General features: G+C 48.1%; 1 protein-coding gene across 2 annotated transcripts in view; it reads right to left on the bottom strand.

The window, feature by feature from the left end:
* The window catches only part of PPP1R9A (protein phosphatase 1 regulatory subunit 9A), a 367,558-nt gene that overhangs the window by 26,117 nt on the left and 317,628 nt on the right, over nucleotides 1-23,813 (bottom strand). For both annotated transcript variants that reach the window (XM_063921405.1, XM_063921406.1), the window contains exons 12-13: nucleotides 15,596-15,634; nucleotides 10,857-11,014 (exon numbers count right to left, since the gene is read on the bottom strand). In XM_063921405.1, the coding sequence (XP_063777475.1) occupies nucleotides 10,857-11,014; nucleotides 15,596-15,634 (197 nt within the window). The remainder of the gene's footprint in view (nucleotides 1-10,856; nucleotides 11,015-15,595; nucleotides 15,635-23,813) is intronic.

Raw genomic sequence — 23,813 nt, 5'->3', positions numbered from 1 at the left:
ACTGGGTACACCGCAGGGAATCTGGAGATGATGTTGCATACATTACACATAGGTTTGCTATCAGACATGTTGCTAAGTACCACACCTACAACAACAGATAATACAGATTAATAATAATACCCAGCTACAGCCAAATTCCAGCCCCTATAGCAGTGACCTGGACCCAAGGAGGGGAGAGTCAAGGAGAGAAAAGGGGACAAGCACACTTACACAGCCTAAGCTGGATATGATATGTACAGTATGTGTGTGTGTATATATATATATATATATATATATATATATATATACTAGGTGATTCATCGCGCTCTACGGGCGCTCTTCACATCGTCGTAAGGGGCTACGCCCCCTTAACCCGTGCACACCCTTGTGGCGTGCAATATTTGTATTATATGGAGTACTACATCCAATCATAATTGTGTGAGTGGTTAAATATTGCATAGACAAAGGGCGTGCAATGGTTAAGGGGTGGAAACCCCTTGCAACGGCGTAAACAGCGCACGCAGGGACTGGTAAATCACCTAGTAGGTGCTTTGGTTGGGGGAGTAGGGGGTGCGGGGAAGAGGCGGATGGGATCCTGGGATGCCACGGCCACGGGAGGGGCAGTTGCGGTGGTGCCACAGGTGGGGGAGGATGCGTGTGTGCCGCGGGTGGTGGTACGGAGCCGCTGCGGGTGGAGGAGGAGCAGTTGCAGGGTTCCCCCGGGTGGGGGAGTGGTGGATGCGGTGGTGCGGCGGGAAGTAGGGGTGCGGGGTCGCTGCAGGTGGGGGAGGGGGTCCGGAGCTATCGCAGGTGCTGGAGGGGGTGTGTGGGGGTGCCGCAGATGGGGCCCGGAGGTACTGTGAGTGGGGGAGGGTCAGGTAATGGTTATCCTGCTTCTCCTCCTGTCAGCAGCTAAGCTGCTGTCCTCCCTTTGGCAGTGGCTCTCCCAAAGACTCGTACAGCAGGCAGTCACTATTGTTCGCCCCGGTGTCCCAATGCGCCGCATTACAGGGAAGAAGATGTACGCAATAAACTACAGCTCCCAGCAGCCCTAAGAGGCGGAATGCTTTGGTGCTAAGGGCTGTTGGGAGCTGTAGTTCATTTAGTACTTCTACTTCCCTGTACTGCGGTGCGTTGGGACACCGGTGCTAACAATAGTGACTGGCTGGCAGAACTGTGTGACTGGCTGAATCAATGTTAAAGGTGAGAGTGCTGTGCAGTGTCAGTTGACACTGCACACAGGGCTGGCGCTAGCCGCTCAGCAAAGGGATGCAGTGCAGAGAGGCACCAACAAGGAGAGACGTTCTCCCTGCTCTGCATCCCTGTGCTGAGCTTCTGCTGCTATCCCTGCTGCTGCCGGCTGCTGTCACACATGCAGCGGCACTGGAAGCACAAAACCTTTTCTCCCCCTCGGTGCCGCTTTCATACACATCTATGCCGGTGGCCGCAGCAGCTTTTGTTCCACGTGCGCCGCGGCTAGGGAGTGGGGATTGTTGATGCTGGAGGGGGCAGGTGGACTGGCAGCAAGACATTGGTGGTCATTCTGAGTTGATTGGTTGCAAGCAGTTTTTAGCAGCCGTGCAAACGCTATGCCGCGGCCCACTGGGAGTGTGTTTTAGCTTAGCAGAAGTGCGAACGAAAGGATCGGAAAGCGGGTACAAAAACATTTTGTGCAGTTTGAGTAGCTTCAGACCTACTCGCCCCTTGCGATCACTTCAGACCATTCAGTTCCTGATTTGACGTCATGAACATGCCCTGCGTTCGCCCAGCCACGCCTGCGTTTTTCCCGAACACTCCCTGAAAACGGTCAGTTGACACCCAGAAACGCCCTCTTCCTGTCAATCACTCTGCGGCTGCCTGTGCGACTGAAAAGCATCGCTAGACCCTGTGTAAAAGTACATTGTTTGTTGTAATAGTACGCCGCACGTGCGCATTGCGCTGCATACGCATGTGCAGAAGTGCCGAGTTTTTGTCTGATCGCTGCACAGCGAATGAATGCAGCTAGCGATCAAGTTGGAACGACCCCCATAGGACGCTGCAGTAATAGGATGTTTTTCCCCCTATCTACAGTGCAGAGACTTGCTGCAGATGCAGTGGCATACCCTCGAGCTGCACCTTTTTGGCAGGTACAGTCACTTTTTTTTATGGTCTGTACCATTTTTTGACTCTCCAAGCTTCAATTGAAAGTATAGGGAAAGGGGTGTGGCCACGCTGCTGTACCCGTGGCCACGCCCCCTTTTCGGGGTGTTTTTTTTTTTTTTGCATCAATGTTTATGTGTAAATTGTTGGAGGGTATGATGCTGCAGATGCAGGGGGTCTATTTTGGGGTGTGGAGCTGGAGCTGCAGCTCCATCAGTCCCATTGCTAATCCTGCTCTGTGAAAACACAGCAGGCAAAGGACAGAGCCTCCCATTGGATGTAACCTGTGTGGGAGGGCGTTTCTCGCCCAATCAGCTGTGGACTGGGTGTGATAGACCTGCCACTACCCCAATGAGAGCTCCTAGCCATACCCAGCGTTAGAGACCCAGGCACAGAATCACAGGGCTATTATATAGGATATATATATATATATATATATATATATATATATATAAAATAACACCTCTGGTGCTTTGTGCAGCCTCTGCTGCTATTTACAGTGCTCCCCAGCTGGTCTAACACCCCACTATGTTACCAGTTTGCAGTGGTGGATAGTGGTTATGATGAGGGAGCCTGGTAGTGTCAGCAGCTGCAGTCTCACTGAGGAAATGGCACTTCTTGCTGCTCTGGTCCCGCTCTCTGGGAAGCCCCGCCCCCATAATGGTGCACGGCCCCACAATATTCTACTGGCCCCTGCGAAGTTTAAAAGCTTCGTATTTCAGCCCTGACAGTCTAAATCCTCTCTCTGAGGGCCCGTGTGCGCAACAGGGGATCTCACTGGCCAGTGTGTAGGTACCGGCGGGCGCCGCGGCCGGAGCCAGGGACCGCCGTCCTGTCATATCACCGGGGACCCGCTAATCGGGATCCCTGGAGTTCACTCACCACACCATTGGAATCTGTGACCTTCGGCATTATGCTTAGGGTGGCAGCATATGCTGCTGATGTGGGCTCACTCTCCCTATCAGAGTGAAATCAGCACCTCAGGAGCTCAGTGTCCTGTCAGCAGGGAAATGAACCATTAACTTTCTATTAAGTTGGTTTGTTTCCCTCCCTGAGTCCCACGAAGCAGGTACACTGAATGCCAGTCAGTGTACCTGTAAAATAACAAACTAAAAGAAAATCTGAAGAAAACATTCTTGCAGCTCTGAGACTGTGCACCCGACTCCTTGGGCACATTTTCTAAGACTGAGTCGTGTGGAGGGGCATAGAGGGAGGAGTCAGCACACAGCAGAGTTTTTTTTCTTCTTTATGTGCCAGTGCTCCTGCGGACCGCTCTATGGGGGTAATTCCAAGTTGATCGCTACAGGAATTTTGTTAGCAGTTGGGCAAAACCATGTGCACTGCAGGGGAGGCAGATATAATATGTGCAGAGAGAGTTAGATTTGGGTGTGGTGTGTTCAATCTGCAATCTAATTTGCAGTGTAAAAATAAAGCAGCCAGTATTTACCCTGCACAGAAATAAAATAACCCACCCAAATCTAATTATTTCTGCACATGTTATATCTGCCCCCCCTGCAGTGCACATGGTTTTGCCCAACTGCTAACAAAATTCCTGCTGCGATCAACTTGGAATTACCCCCTATACCCACAGTTAACTTCAGTTCCCAGTATCCACGAAGGACGTTAGAGAAATTCCCATTAAGGAACACGAGGCCCTCACGTGACCAGCTATGCCATACCACGAAAACGTTACATTACATAAAACAAGACGGATTATATGGCCCTGGTTCTCTGTAATGGATTGTAATGGACTGTAGTGGATTGTTCTCTGTAATGTTAACCACACACGTTGCCATTCTACCCATGTTGTCAGCGAGCTGAATGTGTTTTCAATGAAACTAGTCTAAAGCCTAGTACACACTAGGCGATCCCCGCCAACGCCGATATTGGCGGCGACGGGGACCCGGCGGGTTGCCGGCATCGGCAAGTGCATACACACTTGCCGGCAAGGAAGGGAGCGACGGTGGGGTGCGCAACGGCCATGCTGCATCTTTCTGTCTTTAATGAGGACCTCACTCGTCTGTACATGTTCAGATGAAGGAGGGGTCGTTAACAATGTGTGGGAGCGCGCATTGTTAACGACACTGAGTGTACACACTGGACAAGATTGTGAAAGATCTCGCTCAGATCGGCCCTTCTGAGTGAGATCTTTCACTTTCGCATCTAGTGTGTATGAAGCTTAAGGGGGATATGTACTAAGCAGTGATAAGTGTGGAGAAATTGCCCATGGCAACCTATCAGCATTCAAGTAACATTAATAATTTGTAAACTATAAAATTATACAGAGCAGCTGATTGGTTGCCATGGGCAACTTCTGGATAATTTCTCCACTCTTATCACTGTTTAGTACATCTCCCCCTAAGTCACATCAGAACCTTTTCAGCATACACACAAATCTGATAGAATCCTGTGTGTACTGTAATTTGACAACTGCACGAGCAGTAACTTGTGTTGGAGTATAACAACAGCTACAGGCTAGTATTACCTGAGAAGCTATATTGGACAGACAGTAGGTGGCGCTAGGGTTGCCACCTCATCCCTTTAATTCTGGACACATATTAATTACACAGGTTCTGTGGCTGGCTGACTTCATTTCACCTTGTTTTAATCAGCCACAGAACCTGTGTAATTAATATGTGTTCAGAATTAAAGGGATGAGGTGGCAACCCTAGGTGGCGCTGTATCTTAAACTGTCACTTTGTTTTCTCTCTACAGTATGGCCCTCATTCCGAGTTGTTCGCTCGGTATTTTTCATCGCATCGCAGTGAAAATCCGCTTAGTACGCATGCGCAAAGTTCGCACTGCGACTGCGCCAAGTAACTTTACTATGAAGAAAGTATTTTTACTCACGGCTTTTTCTTCGCTCCGGCGATCGTAATGTGATTGACAGGAAATGGGTGTTACTGGGCGGAAACACGGCGTTTCAGGGGCGTGTGGCTGAAAACGCTACCGTTTCCGGAAAAAACGCAGGAGTGGCTGGAGAAACGGTGGGAGTGCCTGGGCGAACGCTGGGTGTGTTTGTGACGTCAACCAGGAACGACAAGCACTGAACTGATCGCACAGGCAGAGTAAGTCTGAAGCTACTCTGAAACTGCTAAGTAGTTAGTAATCGCAATATTGCGCATACATCGGTCGCAATTTTAAGAAGCTAAGATTCACTCCCAGTAGGCGGCGGCTTAGCGTGTGTAACTCTGCTAAATTCGCCTTGCGACCGATCAACTCGGAATGAGGGCCCATGTTAATCGTTTCCTGTGTGCCCAAAATGGGAACATGTCTTGTTTAGCTCATAATATCTCAGCTGGAGTAGTACATTCCTAAACTGAAAACCTTATTCTGCAGTAAATGGGCTGCATACAGTCAGGTAAGGTACAGTGTATTGGTGGCAATCTATTGGTGCACAGTCAGGCTACTGTATCTCTATGCTTGTATTAACTTGTAGCTGTTTGTGATGTGACCAGAACCTTGAAATTACAGTATGTGGGGAATTCAATTCCAGGAAAATACATCCGCCTGGCCGAATCAGCTGCCACATTTTACGGCACCCCTATATCGCACAAAAGTGTTTACAGCCCCATAGGGTAGCAAGCAATTTTGAACAAATTTGGGATTCGGGTGTCCGGGAGAAGGGTATGCTGCGCTGTTGCTGGCGCTTAAATGCCGTGGCAACAGCAATTCACATCCTTCGCCTGAAATTAAATGAGCTATGGGGGTCATTCCGACCCGTTCGCACGCGTTTTTTTCGCTGCGGTGCGAACGGGTGCGAAATGCGCATGCGTGGCGACAGCAATGCGCGTGCGCGACGTTGCCCGGCAACAGGGGTCGCCGGGTTACTTCGTGGCTACCGACGGTAGCGGTCGCAGCGGCGACCGCTAAGAAGATTGACTGGAAGGAGGCGTGGATGGGCGATCCGGACCGTTTGAAGATGTTTTCGGGGAGTGGTAAGTATAACGCAGGCGTGTCAAGCAGAACGGAGGGCGGAGGAGTGACGTCAAAGTCGGCCCCATCATCGCTGGATCTGTCGCACAGGGTAAGTATGTCCAGGGCTGGTTTTGTTCTGCTTGAAAAAATTTTAGCTTAGCAGGGCTGCACAAGCGATCGCAGCCCTGCTAAACTAAAATACACTCCCCCATAGGCGTGGACTATTGATCGCAGCAGCAGCAAAAAGTTGCTGGCTGCGATCAACTCGGAATGACCACCTATAATTGGAACTGGATGTGAGTTTACATGTTATCCGTTGTACTTCCATAATGAAACATAACATAATAGCAACTGTACCTTTAACAACGGCAATAACTTAAAATTATAATTTAGTTAATCTCAGTGAGCTTCTTGTTTCTTAAAAACAGGTTTCAATTGATGAAAAAAATGAACATACGGGGCAGAATGGAGCAGGGTGTGAGAACCAGAAAGTAAGAGATTTTTTTTTTAAATTAAAGTGGCAAGCATTTACATGCTAAAACCTGGTTGATTTTGTCATGTAAATGATCGCCACTTTAAAAAACATGAGAACTCGCCCCAAATCTCTCACATTCTGATTCTCACACCCTAGTACATTCCCCACAAGGGGCGCTCTATGGTGAAGCAAATTTGGAAGCAGTTTTGATACTCTTTTATAAGGAAACAACAATAAAGCAATTATGTAAAAGAAAACAAACTAAAAACAAACATAAAATAGACTAAGGCCCTCATTCCGAGTTGATCGCACCAAGCAACTTTTTGCTGCTGGTGCTATCAACTAATCCCCGCCTATGAGTGTATTTTAGCTTAGCAGGGCTGCGATCGCTTGTGCAGCCCTGCTTAGCTAAAAATGTTTTGTGCAAGTTTAGAGTAAGGCTGGAGCTACTTGCGATGGATCCAGCAACGAAGGTCCCGGCTTTGACGTCAGACATCCGCCCTCCGTTCGCCTGAACACGCCTGCGTTCGGCCACTCCCCAAAAACGGCATCCAACGGTGAGTATCCGCTCTGGAACGCCTCTCCGCTGTCAATCTTCTTGCGGTCGCCGCTGCGACCCTTTTTTTCGTAGTCAGTGTCACTGCCTGGCGCCGGCCGTCGCCGTGGGAAACAACGCGCGTGTGCATTACGGCCCCCACGCGTGCGCAGTAGTGACCCGGTCGCAGCTGTGCGAACTAATGCACGCTGCGATCGGGTCGGAATGACCCCCTAAGTGTATTACTTTCCCAATATGCTAACTCACTACTGCTGTACTCTTTAGTTATTAAAAGCATAAAGCGACAATGTATACCAATTGCTAATTTTTTTACTGAATTGAATTTTGGGGGTGAGGGAGACAGCAAGAAATAAAACCGTTTCTCATATACAGTAAATGCTTTATAGCATAAAGTCGCAAACATTGCATAAGCAGGATGATGAGTAATGTACATGAGATGTAATAAAGAATACTCCTTTACACTTATCTGTCTGTATATCATTGGATGAATGTATGGCACTAAAATACTGTACCAAGAGACACGTATTGCGAGCTACAGCCGGCCACAGAAAGAAGCACTGTGAGAGAAACAGCAGACAATTGGAGTGAGTTAGACATGAAATGAGACAGTGAGATGAGACAGGGAGGAAGGGTCACATGCTGGAAAGTGACTGCACTCTGGAAGACATTCTCAAACACTGAAACACACAACATTTGGTCTATTGATCTGCATAAAATACAAAATGGAAAGTGAACTGGAAAGAAAGTCTGTTGCAGAGTTATATCTGCTTATTTCAGGCAGCATGATTCTATTGCAAAGACCTGGAAAAGTGCAATGGCTAAAGTTTAATTAATGGGGTGCAGTAAAAACCTCACACCTGTGGGATAGCTGTATGACACGGTTGTCTGTACATATATACTGTATGGCAGGGTCGGACTGGCCCACAGGGGTACAGGGGAAACCACAGGTGGGCCCCACTGCCTGAGGTCCCACTCCTTCCTCTAGGGATCAGGTTCCAGACCGTGCACTTGTATTATACATGGTAGATATGTTGCATTACACTGCACAAGTCTATTGTGTATTTCAAGCCTCTGTGGAGGCTGGCCACACCCCCTTTGTAGGCCGACCACACCCCTAAGCATGGGCACCTATCACTGCATCCCACCGGTGGGCCCTTCAGGGGGTCCGACGCTGCTGTATGGTCACCACTAGAAAGTGCTCTATAGAAAGCAATAGCACAAAGCTCCTGTACCTGGTGAGCAGAATATTAGCCTGATATGGCAGTGTGCGCCAATAGCCCCAACAAAGTCCATCAGAGGATTTTTGTCCAGATGTTGTCAGAAGACAATAGCAATAAGCTTGTATATTTAGTCTTCCTATGATGGACTACCAGGTCCCAGTGTTGATGCTGCTTGCTTTCACGGCCAGGTGGCCATATCTCCTCCAATATGCCGAATAAATACTAATTACACTGTTACTCAGAATGTGGTCAGGCTTAGTAATTAGTTACTGTACTACCAAGTACACCACCAGTTATGCCATGGGGCAGGAGAAAAGGAATGGGTGGAATCGCTGACAGTTCCAGAGACACATTCCAGAATTCCAGCAGCCAGGAAGAAGGGGGCTCAGATCTCGGGCAACATCTACTTTTATAATGTCAAATTTCCCAATATGTGTCCGTCATAAAGTATAATAGACTACAACATGTATTTAGTAGCCTCTTTACCAACCAAGGCCCTCATTCCGAGTTGTTCGCTCGCAAGGCGAATGTAGCAGAGTTACACACGCTAAGCCGCCGCCTACTGGGAGTGAATCTTAGCTTCTTAAAATTGCGACCGACGTACGCGCAAGATTGCGATTACAAACGAGTTAGCAGTTTCAGAGTAGCTCCAGACTTACTCTGCCTGTGCGATCATTTCAGTGCTTGTCGTTCCTGGTTGACGTCACAAACACACCCAGCGTCCGCCCAGGCACTCCCACCGTTTCCCCGGCCACTCCTGCGTTTTTTCCGGAAACGGTAGCGTTTTCAGCCACACGCCCCTGAAACGCCGTGTATCCGCCCAGTAACACCCATTTCCTGTCAATCACATTACGATCGCCGGAGCGAAGAAAAAGCCGTGAGTAAAAATACTTTCTTCATAGTAAAGTTACTTGGCGCAGTCGCAGTGCGAACATTGCGCATGCGTACTAAGCGGATTTTCACTGCGATGCGATGAAAAATACCGAGCGAACAACTCGGAATGAGGGCCCATATACATAATCTATCAGATGATTTCTACTACTATACATGGATTACTTAAAATAAACTAGTCACAAATCCTTAAACCAGTATTCCCATAAAAAATAAGGTGCCTTGATATTTATCATTAGCCTTTTTTTAAAGAATAATTTCTTCATTCTGTGCAGTGTCATGGGTTACCATGGCAACCACAATCACATAGCACATGAAGCAGTGAGCTCTATCTGTAATATGTACTAATCTCTTCCCCCTCCTCTTCCTCTGCCTTCGCATGTTGGAGTTGTGACACTGCATAAATCATCCTTTTTTTTGCCATCCAGAGGTGTATTGACTATCAAAGGTACTTAACTTGCTATTTAGTGGGAAAAAACTTCAATGTGGGATTGTTGCTCTAACTACGTGTATGTATGTGTATATATATATATTGTATAACATTCAAGTAAAAATATATAGAATATATACACATACTACAAGATAGGCTTCCCAAACAGTACTTGCTAATTTTGCAGTCCCCATACCTGCTATCAGCAGTGACCTCTACTGGCCAGCCTCTATAATGACCTCCAGAGAAGTCAAGTGACTAGCAGGCATGTCCAAACTGCGGACCTCCAGCTGTTGAGAAACTACACATCCCAGCATGCCCTGACACAGCTTTAGCATTCTCTGACAGCAAATCTGTGTCAGGGCATGCTGGCATATGTAGTTTCTCAACAGCTGGAGGGCCACAGTTTGGACATGCCACTCACAGGAATCGTTATGACAGCAAGTTCCTGGCTGGATCGCCACTCAATTTTCTGTTCAGCAGTTGGTAGAATTACTCCCTAATCTGGTTATCACAGGTCTTTACAGAGGTCGAGTAGCAGTTTTCCCTAATGACAGCAAGAAATAAGACCCTGCTCAATTATTAGTGTAAAAAAACAAACAAATCAAAAACATGAAAATAAAATTACCTGAAAATATAATTTTGCTATTAAAAACACAGGGGAGACATTCTAGCTATTTCTGAGAAGAGTATTAATGTATTGCGGCAATACTTTTATGCTGCGGAACAGCGCACTTTGCCTTGAGGACCTGCGACTTTCATTACCTTCCAAAATCCTCCGCATGACAGTCAGTGCTTTCAATTAAGTGAGTATGGGAGTTATTCAGGTTTGTTAGCAAACCAAAAAAGCACACTAATGGGCAAAGCCATGTGCACTGCAGGTGGGGCAGATGTAACATGTGCAGAGACATTTAGATTTGGCTGGGTTGCACAGAAATAATATAATCCACCCAAATCTAAATCTCTCTGCACGTTACATCTTTCCCCCACCTGCAGTGCAACATGGTTTTGCCCAACTGCTTATGTTTTTGGCCTGCTGAATAGACACTTTAGTACGGACCTTGCTCCAAGCGATTTTCACTTCTTCGCTAAGATCAAAGAGTTCCGGGGCAGAAACAGTTTTGTGCCAAATAATATAATTCAACTTGCAGCTTAATAGAAGAAGGAACAATATATAACACGGATTTAGTTATGGAACAGAAAAGAATAGGTGGGACTGGGTGAAGAATAATATAATGTGAGTCCTACCTTCCTCTCAATGCTGTCTTCTCCGTCGGTGGAGCTAATGCTGTCCCCCAGCCTGGTCCTGGAGGGCTTTTGTCTCTTGCTTTTGACAATCAGATGAGCCCGAGTTTTCAGTGCTTTAGAATCCAGCCTTTCTGTTTCTGGGACGGCTTCACTAAAGTCTACAATATAAATAGTTATTGCTGAAATATCAGTATAAAGAACAAGCTTTGCACACAGGATCACACCATTCATCTACATGCTTATTGTTGTCTTAAAGGAGATGTCTACTGCAATTGTTACCATTAGTATCCTCCACTTGGCAATTAAGATGATTTGCAAGAGATCAATAGCATACCTCCCAACGATTAATATTTTGAAGGAGGGACACACGCGCTCCAAAAAAGGGTTGTGGCCTAAGAAAGGGGGCGTGGCTTCGCAGAGGACCTGCGCTCGCGAGCCACACCCCGTTTTCATCACTAAGGGGGCATGCCCAGCGCTCTGTGAGCCGCTGGCATGCCCCCTCTCCCTCTGACTCCAGTGAATAGACGCTGTGCGCATGCGCACAGCGTCTATTCACCGCTGCTCTGCTAAGCAGGGCAGCGAGAGACAGAGCCTCCCATCTGCCCCCCACCGCGGGACACTGCGGCCCGCGGGTGGGACAGCGGGACAGTCCCCAGAAAACGTGACTGTCCCGCGAAAATCGGGATAGTTGGGAAGTATGCAATAGGTAGGGTTGTATTACTGCCCAAGGCCGGCCTGTATGCAGCAGGCCCCCTTCTCTGAGCAGCTGCCCCCTAGCCCTTCTGCATCGTACATTGGTGGTCATTCCAAGTTGATCGCTCGCTAGCAGTTTTTAGCAGCCGTGCAAACGCTATGCCGCCTCCCACTGGGAGTGTATTGTAGCTTAGCAGAAGTACGAAGGAAAGGATCGCAGAGCGGCGGCTACAAAGGTTTTTGTGCCGTTTTAGAGTAGCTCAAAACCTACTCAGCGCTTGCGATCACTTCAGACTGTTCAGTTCCTGTTTTGTCGTCACAAACTCGCATTTCGTTCGCCCAGCCATGCCTGCGTTTTTCCTGGCACGCCTGCGTTTTTTCGAACACTCCCGGAAAACGGTCAGTTGACACACAGAAACGCCCTCTTCCTGTCAATCACTCTGCAGCCAGCAGTATGACTGAAAAGCTTCGCTAGACCTTGTGTGAAACAACATCGTTCGTTGTAATAGTACATCGCGCGTGCGCATTGCGCCGCATACGCATGCGCAGAAGTGCCATTTTTTTTGCCTTATCGCTGCACAGCGAACGAATGCAGCTAGCGATCAACTCGGAATGACCACCCTTGTTCTGGCAATCGGGTCCCTCGTCCTCCACGACACCATCTTCCCAGTGATGTTCGGGAAGAATATGCATACTGTACGTACAAGGAGCAAAGGCTTCGGCACAATGGCAGAGTCTTTGCTTTCCCTGCGCAGTTGCAAGGGATAAGGATGATCCAGCACCACTTAAAGAGTATAAATAAGGATGCTAGGACCAACAGTATGATTAGGTAATGGGTAAAACACCCACAGGTATTTTGTGGTTGGTAGTGCTCCCCCTGAGGAAAAATGACAATTACATCATAGGGGTTTTTTTTTTTGCAAGAGAGCAAACACATGAGGTTAACCTCTTTTTTTTTAGGCATCACTCTTATGGATAAAGTTTGTGGTTAAAATGTAACCTCTATTAGATATGCATTAAAATATAATTATGTCTAATGTCGCCGGGCGGTTTGTGGTGGACCACAAGGTTAATTGAGGTCAATCTTGTGAGGCCAACCATTCCGGAAAGGGAATGTATACACATGGATTCCCTTAAGTCCGCTCGTTCAGGATTTTCTTTTTTTATTATTTGTAACCCCTGGGATACCTACATAGACCAAACAAAATGATCTACACCAGAATTTTTTTTTAACAGGTTACATATGGATTACTAATGGCAAAGGGGACCGAAACAAAACGGGGGATGGTAGATATTTTGCTGGAACCTGTAGCTCCACAAGTAAAACACATTATTAATTCTTATTTTTATGCTGAAATGCTATGAACTCGACACCCACAGTCCAGGGGCTTCAGCCATGGCCCTTGGGTGCCCTATAGTAGGCCCCTCTTTATTAAGGGGGTCCCCTCTATCCCAGGTAACCCGGCCAGGGCTGACTAGATGGGTGGATAATGCTATGGCTGCAGGGGCCAGTATAAATGTGTCCCCCCAGCTATAGCATTACCTCCTCGGCTAGTGGAGCCCAGTGCTCGTTTTAAAAATACTAGGGACCCCTAAGTCCTTTTTACCCTGTATTTTTGGAACCAGGACCAGTCCAAGAGCCCGGTGCTGGGTCTTTAAATACAGGGGGGCCTCACGCAATTTTTCCCCTGTATTTTTAAAACAAGGACTGGCTCAAAGTGTTCGGGGCTAGTTATGCCTAAGAGGGGAGACCCCACACAGTTGTTGTTTTTTTTTTTACATTTTAACTCTAAAATTAACTTTTACACAAAGAAAAACTGAAGAGATCTCACTGATCCGTGCGGACTTCATGTCTGACTGCCAGCAAACCCGGCAACCAAACACGATTGCATACACCATCGGGAAAAATAAATCCAGCAAACACGCCTGTACAGTATCATTGGATCTCTCTGGTTTTCTCAAGTTGTTTCCAATAAATCACACTGATAGATGGTGAGATAAATATTTTCTCTGTGCTAAATCATTTCTCAGCATGTGTTTTGTTGCATATCTACAGGAATATACTTTGATCATGCTTAGCAGGGAATATTATACTGGAAGGTAATGATAACGTATGTAGTATTAACTGGTATATTATATTGGCCAACTTTTATATTACTTTTTGCCACTTACTAATCTATAGATTCCTTTTCCTTGAAAACTGTCCATTGGGTTTCTTAACAGTAATGAGTTTCTTACATCGGCGGTCATTCCGAGTTGATCGCTCGCTAGCAGTTTTTAGCAGCCGTGCAAACGCTATGCCGCCATCCACTGGGAGTGTATTTTAGCGTAGCAGAAGTGCGAACGAAAGGATCGCAGAGCGGCTACAATTTTTTTTGTGCAGTTTCAGAGTAAAACCTACTCAGCGCTTGCGATCACTTCAGACTGTTCAGTTCCTGTTTTGGCGTCACAAACACGCCCTGCGTTCGCCCAGCCACGCCTGCGTTTTTTCTGCCATGCCTGCGTTTTTCCAAACACTCCTTGAAAACGGTCAGTTGACACCCAGAAATGCCCACTTCATGTCAATCACTCTGCGGCCAGGAATGCGACTGAAATGCTTCGCTAGACCGTGTGTGAAACTACAACGTTCGTTGTAATAGTACGTCGCGCGTGCGCATTGTGCCACATACGCATGGGCAGAAGTGCCATTTTTTTGCCTCATTGCTGCACAGCTAACAAATGCAGCTAGCGATCAACTCGGAATGACCACCATCTTGCCTTATGTTTTACACTATGGGCCTGGTTCATGTTTGTAAGTAAAGCACTTACACTGCACTGCAGGGGGGGGGGGGGGAGAGGGGCAGATGTAACATGTGCAGAGAAAGTTAGATTTGGGTGTGGTGTGTTCAAAGTGAAATCTAAATTGCAGTGTAAAAATAAAGCTGTCTAATGCTGGCCATACACTTGGTTGATATCGTGTATGATTACACGATTTCGACGACTCACTCATTCGATGCTTCTTCTGCACATTGTGCGTATTTTGGGTACGATTACCATGCGATACGTGTCCCCGCTGGTTGAATATCGCACCCTCAGACCATACGTGCATCTCATATTATCCGTCGTAATTGTATGCACATCGTACCATGGGGGCATTCCGAGTTGATCGCTCGCTGCTGATTTTCGCAGTGCAGCGACCAGGTGAAAAAACGGCATTTATGCGCATGCGTATGCTCCGCAATGCGCACGCGCGACGTACAGGTACAAAGCCCTTTGTGGTTGTGCTCAGGTTCTAGTGAAGTTTTTCTTTGCACTGACGGCCGCAAGAAGATTGACAGGAAGGGGGCGTTACTGGGTGTCAACTGACCGTTTCCAGGGAGTGTTTGGAAAAACGCAGGAGTGGTTGGGCGTTCGCTGGGGGCGGGTGTATGACGTCAAATCTGGACAGGAATAGGCTGAAGTGATCGTAAGCGCTGAGTAGGTTCAGAGCTAGTCTGAAACTGCACAAACTGTTTTTGCAGAGTTCGGCTGCACAAGCGTTCGTACTTCTGCTACGCTAAAATACACTCCCCAGTGGGCGGCGGCATAGCGTTTACACGGCTGCTAAAACTAGCTAGCGAGCGACCAACTCGGAATGACCCCCCCATGTTTTATGCACATACGATGCATCGTACGATTTTGAGTGGCATTTTCCTGGACTTTTTTTTTTTACAATCGCTCGTTTAACGACGTGTCGTTAGCACATTGTGTGTCACTCATGTGTCAGGAGCTGCCAGGGAGGGTGAAGGGAAATTGTGATACGACTCTTGTTGGATGCTTGTCGTCCTGATGTATGGCCAGCATAACATTTGTGGGCTACATGCAGAAGCAGCCAGTATTTACCATGCACAGAAAACATATAATGTATTTGTTCCCCTAGCGTTGACATGGTTTGTTCCAGGCACAAAGTTACTTGATTTTATTTTTTGCTTTACTTACAAACATGAATCAGGCCTTAAGCAGTGTATCGGAGCAGTGGCACTTTGCACAATGTAAACACATTATACGTTTCATTGTTTGTTACTTACCAAACACCTCATCAGCATCCGCACTTTTCACTGCGCCTTCTGCAAATGTGCACAGAGTTAGTAGTTAATGGTGTTAGTAAACATGGCAGAAATATTATTAATGGGCTAAGAGAGCTTGAGATCTTTTCTAGGTAACAGCATTGTCAGTTGCATGAGTCCATGGGGGAGATGTATCAAACCTTCTAAAGGGGGCGGGCAGAGAAGTTCTCCATAGCATCCAATCAGATTCTAGTTGTCATTTTCTATCTATCTATCTATCTATCTATCTATCTATCTATCTATCTATCTATCTATCTATCTATCTATCTATGCGACTGACTGACTTATCACTAAGGGGGACATGTACTAAGCAGTGATAAAAGTGGAGAAGTGAGCCAGTGGAGAAGTTACCCATGGCAACCAATCAGCATTGACGTAACATTTCTAATTTGCATACTATACAATTGTACGGAGCAGCTGATTGGTTGCCATGGTAAATTTCTCCACTGGCTCACTTCTCCACTTTTATCACTGCTTAGTACATACCCCTAATTCTCTTACTTCTCGATAACTTAGGAAGATGAAACATAACATAGGTATTCTGCAGGTGGGACATAGGAAAACTACATAATTAGAATATTAATAAACCTCCCCTAAGGGGATGAAAAGGGAGTTGACATAATGACGTCATTACCGATGCGTTGCGGGAACGATAACGCCCAAACGGACAATCGGATCAAAATTCCTATTGCACCTCCAGTGTGTAGAATTTAATAAACTACAAAAATGGTCCTGTCACTTTTTACCGTATCTGCTCTGGGTGATCCTCTGGAAACGCCAGGAACCATGGATTAATATTTACTTACATTAAGACGTCTCCAATTTACAGTTCAATAGATTTACCAAATTATTTACATTTACATGTGAAGAACGGGTAGAACAGCTAGTGTTTGATAAATGATGGCTAAACGCTCATAACTTGTCCTCTCTAGAATGTTTGATATATCTCCCTCTACGAGAGCAGAATGAGAGCGAGACAGGAGAAAGAGAGGGCAAAAGAGAGAGACAGAGGTAGGAGAATGAGAAGGGGAGAGAGAGACAGGAAAACGAGAAGGGGGGAGAGAGAGACAGGAGAATAGGAGGGGGAGAGAGACAGAGATAGGAGAATAAGAGGTTGAAAGAAGGAGAGAGAGAGACAGGGGAATGAGAGGGGGGCGAGAGAGAGACAGGTGAATGAGAGAGAGAGACAGGAGAATGAGAGGCGGGTGAGAGACAGGAGAATGAGAGGGTGGTGAGAGACAGGAGAATGAGAGGGGGGTGAGAGACAGGAGAATAAGAGGGGGTGAGAGACAGGAGAATATGAGGGGGAGAGACACAGGAGAATGAGGTGGAGAGACATAGGAGAATGAGAGGGGGAGAGACATAGGAGAATGAGAGGGGGAGAGACAAAGGAGAATGAGAGGGGGTGAGAGACAGGAGAATATGAGGAGAGACACAGGAGAATGAGAGGGGGAGAGAGACACAGAAGAATGAGAGGGGGAGAGACACAGGAAAATGAGAGGGGGAGAGAGAGAGACAGGAGAATGAGAGGGGGTGAGAGACAGGAGAATGAGAGGGGGTGAGAGACAGGAGAATATGAGGAGGAGAGACACAGAAGAATGAGAGGGGGAGAGACACAGGAGAATGAGAGGGGGAGAGAGAGAGACAGGAGAACGAGAGGGGGTGAGAGACAGGAGAATATGAGGAGAGATACCGGAGAATGAGAGGGGGAGAGACACAGGAGAATGAGAGGGGGGGAGAGAGACACAGGAGAATGAGAGGGGGAGAGACACAGGAGAATGAGAGGGGGAGAGACAGGAGAATGAGAGGGGGAGAGAGAGACACAGGAGAATGAGGTGGAGAGACACAGGAGAATGAGAGGGGGAGAGACACAGGAGAATGAGAGGGGGAGAGACACAGGAGAATGAGAGGGGGAGAGACACAGGAGAATGAGAGGGGGAGAGAGAGACACAGGAGAATGAGAGGGGGAGAGACACAGAAGAATGAGAGGGGGAGAGAGAGACACAGGAGAATGAGAGGGGGAGAGACACAGGAGAATGAGAGGGGGAGAGAGAGACACAGGAGAACGAGGTGGAGAGACATAGGAGAATGAGAGGGGGAGAGAGAGAGACAGGAGAATGAGAGGGGGAGAGAGACACACAGAAGAATGAGAGGGTGAGAGACCCAGGAGAATGAGAGGGGGAGAGAGACAGGAGAATGAGAGGGGGTGAGAGACAGGAGAATATGAGGAGGAGAGACAGAAGAATGAGAGGGGGAGAGACACAGGAGAATGAGAGGGGGAAAGAGAGAGACAGGAGAATGAGAGGGGGTGAGAGACAGGAGAATATGAGGAGAGACGCAGGAGAATGAGAGGGGGAGAGACACAGCAGAATGAGAGGGGGAGAGAGAGACACAGGAGAATGAGAGGGGGTGAGAGACAGGAGAATATGAGGAGAGACACAGGAGAATGAGAGGGGGAGAGACACAGGAGAATGAGAGGGGGAGAGACACAGGAGAATGAGAGGGGGAGAGACACAGGAGAATGAGAGGGGGTGAGAGACAGGAGAATATGAGGAGAGACACAGGAGAATGAGAGGGGGAGAGACACAGGAGAATGAGAGGGGGAGAACACAGGAGAATGAGAGGGGGAGAGAGAGACACAGGAGAATGAGAGGGGGAGAGACACAGGAGAATGAGAGGGGGAGAGAGAGACACAGGAGAATAAGAGGGGGAGAGACACAGGAGAATGAGAGGGGGAGAGAGAGACACAGGAGAATAAGAGGGGGAGAGACACAGGAGAATGAGAGGGGGAGAGACACAGGAGAATGAGAGGGGGAGAGACACAGGAGAATGAGAGGGGGAGAGACACAGGAGAATGAGAGGGGGAGAGAGAGACAAAGGAGAATGAGAGGGGGAGAGAGACACAGGAGAATGAGAGGGGGAGAGAGAGACACAGGAGAATGAGAGGGGGAGAGAGAGACACAGGAGAATGAGAGGGGGAGAGAGAGACACAGGAGAATGAGAGGGGGAGAGAGAGACACAGGAGAATGAGAGGGGGAGAGAGACACAGGAGAATGAGAGGGGGAGAGAGAGACACAGGAGAATGAGAGGGGGAGAGAGAGACACAGGAGAATGAGAGGGGGAGAGAGAGACACAGGAGAATGAGAGGGGGAGAGAGAGACACAGGAGAATGAGAGGGGGAGAGAGAGACACAGGAGAATGAGAGGGGGAGAGAGACACAGGAGAATAAGAGGGGGAGAGAGAGACACAGGAGAATGAGAGGGGGAGAGAGAGACAGGAGAATGAGAGGGGGAGAGAGAGACACAGGAGAATGAGAGGGGGAGAGAGAGACACAGGAGAATGAGAGGGGGATGAGAGAGACACAGGAGAATGAGAGGGGGAGAGACACAGGAGAATGAGAGGGGGAGAGACACAGGAGAATAAGAGGGGGAGAGACACAGGAGAATGAGAGGGGGAGAGACACAGGAGAATGAGAGGGGGAGAGACACAGGAGAATGAGAGGGGAAGAGACACAGGAGAATGAGAGGGGGAGAGAGAGACAAAGGAGAATGAGAGGGGGAGAGAGACACAGGAGAATGAGAGGGGGAGAGAGAGACACAGGAGAATGAGAGGGGGAGAGAGAGACACAGGAGAATGAGAGGGGGAGAGAGAGACACAGGAGAATGAGAGGGGGAGAGAGAGACACAGGAGAATGAGAGGGGGAGAGAGAGACAGGAGAATGAGAGGGGGAGAGAGAGACACAGGAGAATGAGAGGGGGAGAGAGAGACACAGGAGAATGAGAGGGGGAGAGAGAGACACAGGAGAATGAGAGGGGGAGAGAGAGACACAGGAGAATGAGAGGGGGAGAGAGAGACACAGGAGAATGAGAGGGGGAGAGAGAGACACAGGAGAATGAGAGGGGGAGAGAGACACAGGAGAATAAGAGGGGGAGAGAGAGACACAGGAGAATGAGAGGGGGAGAGAGAGACAGGAGAATGAGAGGGGGAGAGAGAGACACAGGAGAATGAGAGGGGGAGAGAGAGACACAGGAGAATGAGAGGGGGATGAGAGAGACACAGGAGAATGAGAGGGGGAGAGAGACACAGGAGAATGAGAGGGGGAGAGAGAGACACAGGAGAATGAGAGGGGGAGAGAGAGACACACAGGAGAATGAGAGGGGGAGAGAGAGAGAGACAGGAGAATGAGAGGGGGAGAGAGAGACAGGAGAATGAGAGGGGGAGAGAGAGACACAGGAGAATGAGAGGGGGAGAGAGAGACACAGGAGAATGAGAGGGGGAGAGAGAGACACAGGAGAATGAGAGGGGGAGAGAGACACAGGAGAATGAGAGGGGGAGAGAGAGACACAGGAGAATGAGAGGGGGAGAGAGAGAGACAGGAGAATGAGAGGGGGAGAGAGAGACAGGAGAATGAGAGGGGGAGAGAGAGACAGGAGAATGAGAGGGGGAGAGAGAGAGACAGGAGAATGAGAGGGGGAGAGAGAGAGACAGGAGAATGAGAGGGGGAGAGAGAGACACAGGAGAATGAGAGGGGGATGAGAGAGACACAGGAGAATGAGATGAGGAGTAAAAATATGACATCATGTATCTGGAAAATAAAATTATTGATCAATAAACAAGTGGTTCAGAAATATTTAATGTGAGAAAGAACAGCCCAGTCAGTTACATCACAACGCATAATAACTGGTGGCGAGCGGATACTAATTACCCGGTCTCGGGCCTGATGGAGGGGCCTGGGTCTGACGCCACTCTCATCCCTTCCTCTTACCTGGCAGCAGCAGCTCTACTCCTCAGCCCAGGGCACGCTGCTGTGTGTGGGCTGCACAGTAACCAGGGAGACTGTCGCTGAGGAGCAGTCTCCTCTGCCTGTGTGGGTAGGGGTAGTGATCAGACTGGTCACGCGCACACATCCCAGAAGAATGCCATTGCATGGTGATTGACAGGCGACGACGTAGTTTTCAGGGGGAGGGGAGCAGGAAATGAGTGGAAACATGGCGCTGGTTCCCCTGCATATGCAGCCATGCTGTGTAGGCAGGAGTCTACCTCTACTCGTGCGATCGCATCACAAGGCGGAGCCTTGCCCTGTGCTGGGTGGCCTCCAGCATGCGAGTAGTATGGTCGCAGATTTTGCTGCGATAGCAAAATCTGTGACCAACTCCATACCTCCCAACTGTCACGATTTTCGCGGGACAGTCCCGTTTTTTTGGGACTGTCCCGCTGTCCCACCCGCGGGCCGCAGTGTCCCGTGGTGTGGAAGGGGAAGTTAGGAGGCTCCTGACATCGCTGCTAGCAGAGCAGCGGTGAATAGACGCTGTGCGCATGCGCACAGCGTCTATTCAGTGAAGACAGGGAGAGGGGGCATGCCAGCGGCTCACAGAGTGCTGGTCAAGCCCCCTTTAGTGATGAAAAATGGGGGCATGACTCGCGATCGCGGCAGTGCCGCGAGACCACACCCCCTTTTGGTTAGGCCACGCACCCTTTTCGGGCGCGCGCGCAGGAGTCCCTCTTTGAGCCCACAGAATGTTGGGAGGTATGCAACTCTGTATAACCCCCAATGTACTGTAGTTTCTTTCTAAGGGTTGTGACCATGTCTCCCGTGATTAGGCCACACCCCTGACAAATACCTGGGGCCAGGCTCTCTACCGCCCAGTGCATAATATACTGTACCTGCCAAGTCCTCCACAGTGAAGGCAGCCGCCTCGTGGGCTGAGATAATATTCACGAGCATGTGACCATAATACTGGGGCCTAATTCATGTTTGTACACAAATGCAAGTGCAATGTCCTAGGCTACGGAATTGTTAATGTTCACAAGTGCTGCTGCCGCCCAGAAATGAAGAGAGACGCCCGCCGGCCCCATCGCAATCTCATTCACAATTGTGTATACCTTAGTAGACTACATGGAAATACATGGAGCATCGAGGCTAAGGGTAGGCCTATGGCTACACCGACAGGACACAGCAGCACAGGAACAGGCACCTTTTTTAGCATGTACAAGCTCGCAGATGACACCAGATACACGCCCCGAGACCGGCCATGACTGCGTTTTACCAGCCAATCCCTGTAAACTTCCTGTTAACTGTCACTTCCTGTCTACCATGAAATCCTCATTGGGAGCGGGATCGCAGCGGCACCTTGGCACATGCGCATGGAGATCACAGCACAAGTGCAGTTTGCCGATAATAGCTCTACTGCGTCATAATCAGCCATTGTGTACAAACATTGATTAGACGTAGTGCCTCATGCCTCAATGATGTCTCTAGCTTCTAGTACTAGGATAGAGAAATATCGGTTGAGCTCACAGCATGCCTCCATCATGTGTAAGTTCTGTGACTGATAGTCTATGGCACAGGTTCTCAAACTCGGTCCTCAGGACCCCACACGGTGCATGTTTTCCAGGTCTCCTCACAGAATCACAAGTGAAATAATTAGCTCCACCTGCTGAACTTTTAAAATGTGTCAGTGAGTAATTAATACACCTGTGCACCTGCTGGGTTACCTGCAAAACATGCACTGTGTGGGGTCCTGAGGACCGAGTTTGAGAACCCCTGGTCAATGGAAGTATAAGGTGGCCTTGATGATACGTATTACTATGTGCTTCTTCTGGGAGTGGTATAAAAAGAATGTTCTAAATGTCCACATGGCAGCATATCCAGATTCACAATGTCAACACTGAGATCATATCTACATGGCCAGAATGACGCATTATCAATGTCAACAGTCGGCATGTTAACAATGCATTTTTTTAATAGACTTGGAAACTAACCCTAACTCTAAACCTTTCACTAATGGCAGCCTAATCCTCACCTCTGACTAACTCTAACCTCAGCCTAACCCTAACCTCAGCCTAACTGCATCCTAATCCTGACCTCAGCCTAACCCTAACCTCAGCCTAACCTCAGCCTAACTGCATCCTAATCCTGACCTCAGCCTAACCCTAACCTCAGCCTAACCCTAACCTCAGCCTAATCCTAACTTCAGCCTATCCCTAACCTCAGCCTAACTCTAACCTCAGCCTAACCCTAACCTCAGCCTATCCCTAACCTCAGCCTAATCCTAACCTCAGCCTATCCCTAACCTCAGCCTATCCCTAACCTCAGCCTATCCCTAACCTCAGCCTAACCCTAACCTCAGCCTATCCCTAACCTCAGCCTAACCCTAACCTCAGCCTAACCCTAACCTCAGCCTAATCCTAACCTCAGCCTAACCCTAACCTCAGCCTAACCTTAACCTCAGCCTAACCTTAACCTCAGCCTAACCTTAACCGCAGCCTAACTCTAACCTCAGCCTAACGCTAACTGCAGCCATACCCTAAAATCATCTGTTGACATTCACAATGTTGAAATTGTGAATGTTGACATGCTGAGAGTCGATGTTCACACCATGTCGCCATTCTAATGTCAACATCCTGAATGTTCTCATCCTACTGGTGTCATTCTGCAATAGCAATCCTAATGCTATACATTCTAATTATGTTTTGTTTGTTACCTCTAAAATAACAGTTTCATTCTCATTTACCTCTGATTCCCACAAGCACCGGTATGAGCACAGGTGAATAGCTGATTTCAATACTGTCCTATCTTATAAAACCCAGGTGGCTCTGGTGTCAGAGGCTAACTCATCCTATTCTCCCAAACCTCTACGTTCTGTCTCTGGTTTGGGAATCCCTCAGCATCTGCCACCTGGCAGTCCTTCTATTCAGCTTTCAGGGTGTAATATAGAAATCGTGGCTAGACAGCGTAAACCTAAAGAAATGAGAACCTGTCCAATGAGAATGGTTCTATTTTATTGCTGATAAACCGTTTATCTAGCTGTGATCCAGTTTATCCCTTAACCTGCACATCCTATTTTCTTTCTCCTTTGGGGTGTAACTGTTCAATATTTTTTCCCCCCGAAACTTTATAACTTTTCAAAAAATAACTGTAAAAAGATCCACCCTGCATTGTATCAAATCTGAGATTTCCTCCAGCCTAGTAGAACACCCTACATCGCTGGACGGCAATAAGATATGGAAGGTGTTGGAAGTCCGTATATTACCCTTATTGGTATATTTGTCTTGGTTGGTTATATATGCTATGCGAGACAATTTCAGTCTTGGAAATTATTTCCCCACGATCATCACAGTCTTTTTGTCCGCAGGAATGCATCATTTAGATTTACCTGAACAGCTCCCCCACCCCCAC

The sequence above is a fragment of the Pseudophryne corroboree genome, chromosome 5 (assembly GCF_028390025.1).
Source record: "Pseudophryne corroboree isolate aPseCor3 chromosome 5, aPseCor3.hap2, whole genome shotgun sequence".
In the NCBI taxonomy this organism is placed as follows: domain Eukaryota; kingdom Metazoa; phylum Chordata; class Amphibia; order Anura; family Myobatrachidae; genus Pseudophryne; species Pseudophryne corroboree.
Note: the sequence above shows the minus strand (reverse complement) of the source record. Positions and strands in the feature narration are given on the sequence as shown.